This window comes from Perca fluviatilis, chromosome 10 (genome assembly GCF_010015445.1).
Source record: "Perca fluviatilis chromosome 10, GENO_Pfluv_1.0, whole genome shotgun sequence".
Classification (NCBI taxonomy): Eukaryota; Metazoa; Chordata; class Actinopteri; order Perciformes; family Percidae; genus Perca; species Perca fluviatilis.
Window position 1 is genome coordinate 14,139,243 of NC_053121.1, and position 10,679 is coordinate 14,149,921.

Sequence of the window (10,679 nt, forward strand, 5' to 3'; positions counted from 1 at the left end):
TTACTACACATACTCACCAACAAAAGCAGGCGTGATGATCACTAAAAAGTACGTTAATCTTTCATTCTATACTTATATTACTTATATACTCTATACAAATCAACACCACCATCCCACTTTCTTTTCAAAACTCATTTAATTAAAATGAGGAACCAATCCAACACAATAAAAAACAATGAAAAAACATGCAGAAAACAAGCCACAGAAGATTAAACCAGACAAACTACAAACTACTCTCATAAAAACAAGACAAACTACTCTCATAAAAGCATGCAGAAATCATTTAAACTACATAGAAGATTAAACGTCTTTTTTTTTTTAAGGATATAACATAACTGTGCTGTATATATTTATACATGTGGGTGGATCTGCTGAGCGGGTCAGTGGGCCAACTCATTACTGTACATCCTGTGCAGAACCTGCTGGGCCGCGGCCCGCTGGGCCTCCTCCCACATGCTGGAGGCCGTGGGTCCCGGCAAGATGGGGACCAGCCCCCTGAAGGGCGCGCTCGTCCCGGGGACGCACACCTCGTAGGTAAAGTAGAGGAATCCATCCGGCCCAGCGTGGCTGTAGTAAATCTCATAGAACGGCTGGCCGACGCCGTTCGCCTCGCACAGCGTGCTCAGGAGCATCGCAGGGGACGGGGCGGGCGCCGGAGACGCCGGGGCCCCCTGGAAGGTGGAGCTGGGAGCGGGGGGGGCCTTGGGTCCACCCACGGCTCTGCAGAAACCCAGCGGGGTGGACTGAGGGCGGGCCAGGCGAGGAGGCGGGCCCGAGGGCTGAGAGGGCAGGATGTGGCGCGGCGGCTTCACGGGGGACGGCGCGAGGCTCTTGGGAAGTTTGTGTTGCTCGTCCGCGCTCGGCTTCGCGGCCGACTGCCACTTGACCGAGACGTTGATCGCAAACTTCTTCTTGAACGCTGGAGACAAAAAGAAGATACAGCCGACCAATCAGAGGTTTGATAAGTCGCGGCAGAAGAACTGCCAGGTGCAGGTCGTCACAAGTCCACAGATTTACGTATCTATCACTGTGATGAATCTCTTGGTTTAAAAAAAAAAAGTATTCTGCATTATATCTAGGGCTGAATGATTTTGGGGAAAAAAAAAAAAAATCGGATTGCCATTTTTTTCAGCCATATGATGGGATTATGATTCGATTTGGGAATCTTTTTAGCTACATATTGCTTCTTCTACGATCATGTTAAATAAATAAAGTAATAAATACATGAAAGATCCACTGAAGATAGGATGTGTAACATTATTTCAGCGTGTATCTCATGAACAAAGAGTAAAGATAATCATGAAAAGAGGAATACTTTTTTTTTTTTTTTTAAATCAAATTCTACACCAAACTATATTAAATATATAAAATATTTCACATGCCTTCACGATTAGCTAATCACATTCTTTCAAATCTCGATTTGAAAGCGATTAACTAAGCCCCAATTAAGGCTGGGCGATATGGAGAAAATCAAATATCACGATATTTTTGACCAAATACCTCGATAGCAATACCGCAACGATATCGTATGGTTGACTATTGGTGCTTTCACAAAATATTTACACAATGAGATTTTTGATAAAAAATCATCAGTAATGTGGATTTAATGTCTGAGTGGGTAAAGGCAAATAATAGAACAGTTACAACAGTCTGGTACAACGCTTATGTCATATCACAATATTACGATATCCAAAATCTAAGACGATATCTAGTCTCATATCACGATAGATATAATGCAGCCTTTAAAACCAGGAAAACAACGCTTATGTCATATCACAATATTACGATATCCAAAATCTAAGACGATATCTAGTCTCATATCACGATAGATATAATATCGATACATTGCCCAGCTCTAGCCCCAATTATATCAAAGTTTAACATCATGTTTACACACACACACACACAAACACAAACACAAAAACAACACACACACACACACACACACACACACACACACACACACACACACACACACACACACACACACACACACACACACACACACACACACACACACACAACACACAAAAACACACACACACACACGTCCCGTGTATCAGTCTGTCCCTCACATACCTTCCACCAGCCCCTTCTTGGCCATGGAGGCAGCGTGGTGGGACGAGAAGACGACTATGGCAGACACGCCCTCTATGCCAGGCCCCGCCTTCAGGGACAGCCTCTCCACCCCCTCCACCAGAACACGCAGCACCTGGGAGAAAAACAGTAGGTACAAAACCCCCAAAAATGACTTTAGCACATTTTCAAAAAAAAAAAAAGGGCCACGCTGAAGAAGAGAATCACATCGAGGGCCAGACACGCGTAGGCGCCGATACCGTGGGGGCTGGAGCTCCGGAGCACCCACGTGTGCCAGACTGCCAGTGGGCTGCAATCCTTTCAAATTAAACATTGCAGTTGGTGCTAAGTGGAGCGTATGTCATAATGCGATTGGTTATGTCGCTGGGCAATCTATCGATATTATATCGATATCGTGATATGAGACTAGATATTGTCTTAGATTTTGGATATCGTAATATCGTGATATGAGACAAGTGGTGTGTTTTCCTGGTTTTAAAAGGCTGCATTACAGTAAAGTGATGTTATTTTCTGAACTCCCCAGACTGTTCTAGCTGTTCTATTATTTGCCTTTACCCACGTAGTCATTATATCCACATTACTGGTGATTAGTTATCAAAAATCTCATTGTGTAAATATTTTGTGAAAGCACCAATAGTCAACCCTACAATATCGTTGCGGTATCGATAGAGGTATTTGGTCAAAAATATCGTTATATTTCATACTGTCAGTCACCTGCTCCATATCCTCTCCACCAATCACAGCGTCTCTCGGAAGAAAACGCCTCTTTATGCAGTGCGTGCATGTGCATTAGGGTAGTCAGAGTGAGACTAAAATGGACAGATTTTTTATTTAAAAAAAAGCTAGACCTAATGACGCAAGTGCATCGACATCCACCGCCAGTGCAGACAGGTGGCATCGATCGCGGTTACGTGTCAGTTAAACTTCTCATCTCCAGTCCCATCTGTGTTTGTGAGAAGTGGCGCTGAACTGAGTTGAAAGATAGCCTACTTTACGACTTTATTATCGAGTTAATAGGCGTGCGCGTTCGTGTCGGCCGCTGTCCATTTCCTAAGGTTCTGAAATGACTACTTGACTACTTTTTTTTATTTTTTATTTTTTAAAAAGGCTGTGCGCCCGTGAGCACCCACAGAGGTAAACATAAATCTGCGCCTATGCAGACATGTACAGTTTATTGACACATCGCACACATCAAAAAAAGAGAAATATCTTTGACTGTGTACTGCATGTCACATTTTTGGTAATTTTTGTCGCCTATCATGACTTTTTTGTGGCTTTCTCAGACGTTTTTTTTTTTTTTTTTTAAGATTGTAGGTTTTACTGAGGTGTATCTCTCCGATAAAAGCTTAGAAACATGGTGTCTGAGCCAGGCGAGCGGCGCCAGAGCTGCGGTACCTGCAGCAGTTCCTCTTGCTGGGTGGCGGCCGGCAGGTTTCCCATACAGAGGTGTCTCTTCTCGGTGCTGCGGCGGACGCTGAGACGGAAGCCGGGCTCCACCACGTACCCGTGCAGCAGATTGATGGCTTCGGTGGCGACGGCCGGCGAGCCGTATTTGCCGTAGGCAAAGCCGCGGTTCTGGCCGCTGAAGTTCATCATGAGGCGGAACTCCCAGAGGGGCCCCACGGAGCCGAACAGGGGGATCAGCACATCCTCGTAGGTGTCCCGCGGGATCTGGCTGACGAAGACCTCGCAGCGGGCTCCTGGGGCCGGCCCGTCCCACCCTGACGGAACAACGCAGAGGAGACGGGAGTTCAAATGGGAAATCTTAACAATTTACAACCACTGGCTGCTTTTGACTGCAGTTAATCAGTTCCAGACTCCAAAGAAATACTATTTTAAAGTTGCTTTTTCCCAAAAAGCATAGCAGAAAATAATGAAAACACCTGGATTCATTTGAGTTTAAGATACATTTCTCTGTTTGTTCATCTCACTTCAATTTTATGCTGCAAAATGGGATTGTCAGCAGACAAACTGACCAACGCCTACAGTATATAATAATAGATTGATATTTGCCGTCTGTGTATCGATACAGTGTTGCCAGAGAAAATATCGCCCTACTATGCTGTATTGATTATATCGATGCATCTGTCCAATCTGAGTTTTCTGTTGCACGACTAAAACTACTTTTGAACGTTCACGTGTTCCACCAAAACAAGTTCCTTCACAAGACTATTTTGCAGAGGCACCGTGGCTCCGTCCGGCGCTTAGAGCTGCCCAAGACGACTGTGATTGGTTTAAAGAAATGCCAATAAACCAGAACATGTTTTTCTCCCATCCAGGACGCGTATTTACGTATCCTGCTATGGCCACGCCGAGACCTGCCATTCAATAGCATTCACACACTACTATTGGCCAGGCGGCCATGCTTACGCAAGGTAACGTAACCTGATTTGTTCAAGTCCTATCCCCTGACCAATCGGCTATCCTAACCTTAACCACTCGAGGTCAATGCCTAACCCCAACCAATCGAGCTGCTTCATAGAGCGTGGCCATAGTAGGATTCGTAAACAAGCATCCAGGAAGGGAGTGTGGACTAGCCAGACCTTCCTTTGCAGCGCTGTGGAGGAAGGTCTGGCAATGCGAGACTAGTTTGATTGCGGTCTGGAGTGTAAATGCAGAGTGGCTGAGCCGAGCAGCCTCTCTCACCCTCCGGCGGTCCTCCATACTTCCTCTGGCCGTTGACTTGGGTCAGCTTGGTGCCGGTCGTTCTCAGCCAGGTTTCCAGCGCCTGCACCCGCTCCGCGTTCAGCACCTGACGGGGGAAACAGAGTGGGAACAGCTCCTCGTCAACCTGTCGCTGTGCCTCAGCCCATTTATTTTAAATCAAGTACACCTCAGTAGATTATGGCTAACAACTGGTTTTTGGCTAACAACCCCTCGCCCCACCCCAAAGAGGTTTTAGCCAACCCCAAAGGAAAATCACCACCAAGTATTGAGAATCCAATTAACTCAAATCCTCTCTAAATGTGTTTAAGAGCAATTTAACATACAACTGTAAAACGAGCAGAACATGAACTTGAATATGAGAGATAATCTCATTTTACCCATTTTAAATATGATTATTATTATTTTTTAACCAGTTTTGTTAACTGGGGTTTTACTAACGCAAGCATACTATACGTGTTTGTTTATCAAATTGTCAGAAATAACAGGGATATAGATTTCTGTCAAATAAGGAAACTCGGACTCATTGCCTTTACTGTACGCGGACTGATCATGTTTACTGCCCTGCATAGTCCCCCAAAGGCCCATTCTAAGTCAGGACAAACCCTGAATATCAGATTGATGTCATTATTAAAGAAGAAGCACCCAGGTTTTTGGTCATATTATATTGCGAGTATGGCTGCACGATATTAACCTGACTCCGCCAGATGGATTGGGGCGAAAATACTAGTTAGCTGATTGGATAAACCATCTGTCTATCACCACCTATGTTGGTGATAGATGGGCCAAATCAACCAATCAGATCAAACACTTGCCGAAACCAGTCGGGAGAAGAGCAAAAACATCTTTTCCTCTGAGAAAAGCCTCCAGTGCCGGTTTTTGCTCTTCTTTCAATGAAGGAATACTTTCTAATTCGGATAAAACTTGCGCGCTCGTTGCGTCACACCTAAACCCGCCTCAAAACCAACGCTGATTGGTCGGTCGTTTGAGGAACGGCTCGAAATCTTCCTCTATCTCAAGATGCCAGACTGATCTGAGAGTAGAAAACTGGAGCTGGCGAGATCAGGACGGTCTCACGAGGCTAGCGCGATATATCACTTTCTTACCGTCATCGCGATATCAACTGGCGCAATAAACACATCGCGAAAGGCTGCTACACATTGCATAGACCCTCAGAGATTTGATTTGTCACTTGAAAGAAAATATCAGCAGAAAATGACACTTTAGAATGAATCAGAATGTCAATTTGTTCATTAAAAGAATGTTGGAAATTATTTCCTTTCATTTGTTTTAAATTCAACAAGCAGTTTGTTGTATTTCAGAATGAATGCTGAAAGCAGCGGAACCGAGAACACTTCAATTTCTGTTTATTTATCGCAAGTAATATCGTTATTATCGCCATATTCAACAACGTTATCGCATATTTTCCTCATATCCTCATTTCATTGGATTTATTATACAGGAAAAAATTTTAAAGCAACAATTAAGTTACAATCAACGGGCCTGGCTCAGTTTAAAAACTGGTTTCCAGCAGGTTCCTGTTCTGCAGCAACATAGAACGTTGAACACAATTTTGGCACATTTATACAGGACATTATCATGGACTAGACGGATACAAATAAATAAAACATTAAATACGGACAAACAAAACTAAAAACAATACATGAACAATCAATGTGTGCATGTATGACTACCAAGAAGAAACTGTTTATATGACTTTTTAAAATGTGTGATGGATGATAATGGTCGAATGGGATTTCTGACCGTAGTTGTTTTTGTATGGGGGAACTGGAATGAATGCCTGCGAGACTGAATTAGTGAAGCATACTGGTCTCATATTGTGTGTCGGGAGAAGTGCAGCGAGTGTTGGTGAAGTGCTATTTTGAATCTGAAAATAAAATGTAATAGCGGTGGCTGTTTATGTAGTTCTGGTAAGTCAGAGCGTTTGAGCGTGTGAGGGCAATGCAATGGTGAGACCGCTTTGGAAGACTACTGTGGATCTTGAGAGCTCGATTGTATAGTCGTGCTATTGGTTCAGTAATGTCCTTAGTGGTAAGAGACCAGATTGGAAGACGGTAGGACATTGTTGAAAGCACAATTGCATTTAGGTAGGTTTCAGAAACCGAAAAGGAAAGATATGATCTAATCTTGTTATACACATAGAGTTTCTGATTCAGCTTTTTTGTTAAGTTAGAAATGTGTTCCCGATATGCAAGGTGTGAATCAAGTAGCACACCAAGGTAGTTGTAGGTCTTTGTGACGACAAGATCTTGTTTTGCAAAAGTAATAAAATCAGTAAAAGCCCTAATTGTGATACAGCCTAAATGTAGTCTTTTCCAGGTCAACAGGTTTCACAAAAGCAGAATATATAAATCCAGGATAACTGATAAAGCGAGGCTTGACCTAGTCTAATCTGTGCATCCTGGCTTGGTGCGTTTCACGAAGGCCAAGCCCGGCTGATGAGGAGCGACTAAGTCGAGTCAGGCTGAAGTCATTCAGATAGATGCGCGTCCACAGCTTTCCTCAAAAGACCGCGAGGTCGATCACAGATTTACTGATGCCAAAATAGAGAATACGCATTGTACATACTTTATACAGAGTGAGCAGCAGCTTCTTGTGGAAGTATGAAGACGTGAAACACATTATTTGTATAAAAAGAACAGAAACACGGCCGCTGTAATGAAACAGCAAGAGGAAGCGAGGCAGACGATCACGGACCGATTGAATGCGTAAGCAGCCTAAAAATATACATTAACTGACCACGGCTCTGAATTGAAACCGTCATAATCATACCATTCAAGGATTAGGCTGCTAATCATTTACACAAATTAACAGTTGTACTCTTTGCCTTAAAAGTGAGCAGAAGATGTTACTCAGGAAATTTACCATGAAGATCAATGTTCTACAATGCTAGAATATGACGCATAAATATCTCTTTTACGCTGTTCCTCCCTCTCTCTCACGGGCTAAAATATAACTTTCCTAAGTCATATTACCTTCCACTGCTCGCTTTTAATGCAAAGTGTACAACTGTTTGTTTTTGCAAATGACAGTGACTCATTGAATGGTTTCAGTTAAGAGCAGTAGTTCATAAATGTATATTTTTAGACTATCATTCAATTTTTTTTTTTTTGTATAGAGGCCGAGTTTCCTTCTCTACATATTATATGCCTTGCTCCCTCATATATATGGACATAGAAAATAAAGACACTGAAGAAATTGGACTCTAAAATCTAGAAACTATAAAGATAATTAAGTGATAAATTCCATGCACACTGTAAACATGAATGGAACAGAGTATATTCATCAGTTATTTCCCCCCAGCAAAATATAAGGTCAAAAACCATTGAGGTGTCCTCTCCCTGTTGTCACATGAATGTACAGTAGCCTACATCACTGGATAGTTACTGGTCCAGTGAACTAAGACTATAATTTGGGGAGGATTGTACAATTAGGATATGTTCTTAAAATTGTACAATCCTCCCAAATTATAGTCCCAGTTTACTGGACAACACAAATTGTGTGCCAAGAATGCCAAATACAACGCACATGGAAGCGGAACAAACATGATCCTTATTGTTAAAGAATAATAAAAAAAAATTAATCAACAAAAATAATTCAAGGTGCATTGGTCAACTATAGAAATGTACAGCATTGAATGTATTGCCCTTAGTAACAGACTTCATTTAAAAACACATTCGAAATTTGATCAGCCTTTTCTAATTATCTCAACAACTGCCATAATATATTAATTAAACTTCTAACAACAATATGAACAGCAGTCTTCATACAGCAATATAACAGTAACAATGACTGTGCCATGAATAATTATAAAAAAATATATAATGGTCACAACTTTAAATAAAAACAATAGTACTTAAATGAACAGTAATATGCACCTGTTGTATTTTAATCCAGGCTGATAACAATAGGTAAAACCACTGCTGGATGATTAGAAAAGGCTAGCTGCATAGAATAAATCTCCATGGTGATTTATGTGCCTCCGCTTTCGTGAAACCGAGTCAAGACTAAATTCATCCAGGATAACGGGGAAATCCCAGCTTAATTCCTTATCTTGGTTTTGTGAAACAGGCCCCTGAACTTATAACACGGTTGTCCCTGAGTGACATAGAGCAAATCGATGCCATTAGGTCTAGACCACACTCTATAATTTAAAAAAGACCCAACAATTCCACTCAATTTACCAATCACAATCAATCCCAGACCGCATCCACACTGAAACTGGCTTCTGTCCCGACATAATGATTGCACTGATTATATCTTGTGACAATATTTATCCAAAAGACCCAAAATCATGTTATGTTGAGTCTTTTTCTTTGTTCTGATAGTTTTTTTTCTTTGTTTGTTAGTGTTTCTAAAAAGGTATAACAATATCGAGAGGACAGAGGAGCTAATGAGGGGATGGGCGGCAGCTGGGCCCCGACCGGCCGCACGAGTACACACACACACACACACACAGCACACAGGGTCCCCCACAGCACGAGCCCCGCGCGTGTGTTTACCAACAAGTCCAAACGAGTCGAATGGCGCGCGACGTCACTGAACGCACGGTTTCCGGCCACACTTTGTAAACCGCCGCATTTCGAAGAAGAAGACGAACTAAGTCAAGTGGACAAGTTTACCTGGCTCTGCTTGCTCTCCATCATCTCCAACTTGCTTGTTGTTTTCGCGCGGGCAGTGACGTCACCGCAGCTCCTGGTCGCACCTGGCTGGGGGCCCCAATTGGCCAGCAAATTGCACCTGACACCACGCCACCTTCACGGTCGGCGTGGGATGCATTCAGGGCAAGTCTGCAACAAGAGTAGCAGTAAGTAAGGAGACTCATCCGTGGCCCTTGTTTTACCAACATATTTATTTAACACTGCTGTAATCAACAACCATCACAGAAACATGGTAACTTATTTCTTCTAAAAACACAAGTTATCATGTCATCTGAAAAAGCACATATTAGCCTATTATTTTAGGAAAGTAATCTTTAATTTGCATATGTTAAACGAAAATACGAAGCCTACTTTTTTTAAAAGTTAGAGTGCGAATGTCCGTTACATTAGGCTACATGCTAAACGAGTTCAGCCTATCACGGCCAAGGAAAGCTCTCTGTGTTTCTCAGTCCTATCTGTGCTAAGAGGATGCCCATACCGCTCATTTGTGCTCAAAACATTGGCGATTTTAGACCCTTTTTAGGGGGGCTCAAGACCCCCCTAAATTTCACCTCAGCCCCCCTAAAAATTATAATAATAAAAACGTTTTCTTTTTTTTAATAAAAAAAAAATTTGCACTTCAAGTTAGAGTGTGCGAACTTGTCTGTTAGTGACAGAGGAGAAACAGTTACAGGTTCAAAGGGCTTGACGCAGGTTTAATATCCTGTGTGTCCGTCGCCAATGCTATGCACCTGTAACCCCGTCAAGGAAAGGGTCAACAGAAACGTAGTGTTGGCTGAGGCCGTGTTTACAAGAGAACGCTCGTGGGTGAAAACATAAAAATATTTTGATCAGATGTGCCTTTCATTTAGACGGCGACGACGTTTTTGGGGCTTAAAAACGCAAAAAAAGTGAAACCGCCCTCCAGCGTGGAAATCTTAAAAGTTCCCGTCTAAAGGGTAAAAACGCAAAAGTCTGCAACCTCTATTGTTGTGTTGGCTGGTGACCCACCCCATATTTCATTACATAAATCAAAATATAGAGTGATTACTCGCCCACGGCCACTCCGCCGTTGGGTATCCACAGCCTGCCTATACTTGGTCCGAATGGCTATCTTTCAGCCAGGCAGCGCGGCACTGGTTATGTTTAGCAGTCCCTCCAGAAAAACGCAATTATGCGATCGCATAATTCAATGCATAATCAGCCAAAGTCTACATATTCATGCGGGGGCCGCATTTCTTCAAATATGCCGCACTT

The 10,679-nt window shown here is 42.7% G+C and overlaps 1 protein-coding gene across 1 annotated transcript; it reads right to left on the bottom strand.

The window, feature by feature from the left end:
- Nucleotides 1-117: 117 nt before the first annotated feature.
- Nucleotides 118-9,584, bottom strand: dnd1 (DND microRNA-mediated repression inhibitor 1). Its single transcript, XM_039812721.1, has 5 exons — nucleotides 9,405-9,584; nucleotides 4,744-4,849; nucleotides 3,493-3,818; nucleotides 2,080-2,212; nucleotides 118-919 (listed from the first exon to the last, which is right to left on the bottom strand). Exons 1-5 carry the CDS (start codon nucleotides 9,426-9,428, stop codon nucleotides 381-383), a joined length of 1,128 nt encoding a protein of 375 aa, XP_039668655.1. The 5' UTR covers nucleotides 9,429-9,584; the 3' UTR covers nucleotides 118-380.
- Between the last annotated feature and the right edge of the window lie 1,095 nt (nucleotides 9,585-10,679).

Bases quoted from the DNA above. Each gene is read 5' to 3' on its own strand.
- dnd1 (XM_039812721.1), bottom strand. From the start codon at position 9,428: ATGATGGAGAGCAAGCAGAGCCAG. The intron at 4,850-9,404 runs GTAAACTTGTCC...TTCCCCCGTCAG, and splicing joins TGGAGAGCAAGCAGAGCCAG to GTGCTGAACGCGGAGCGGGT. The intron at 920-2,079 runs GTATGTGAGGGA...TTTTGTCTCCAG, and splicing joins CAAGAAGGGGCTGGTGGAAG to CGTTCAAGAAGAAGTTTGCG.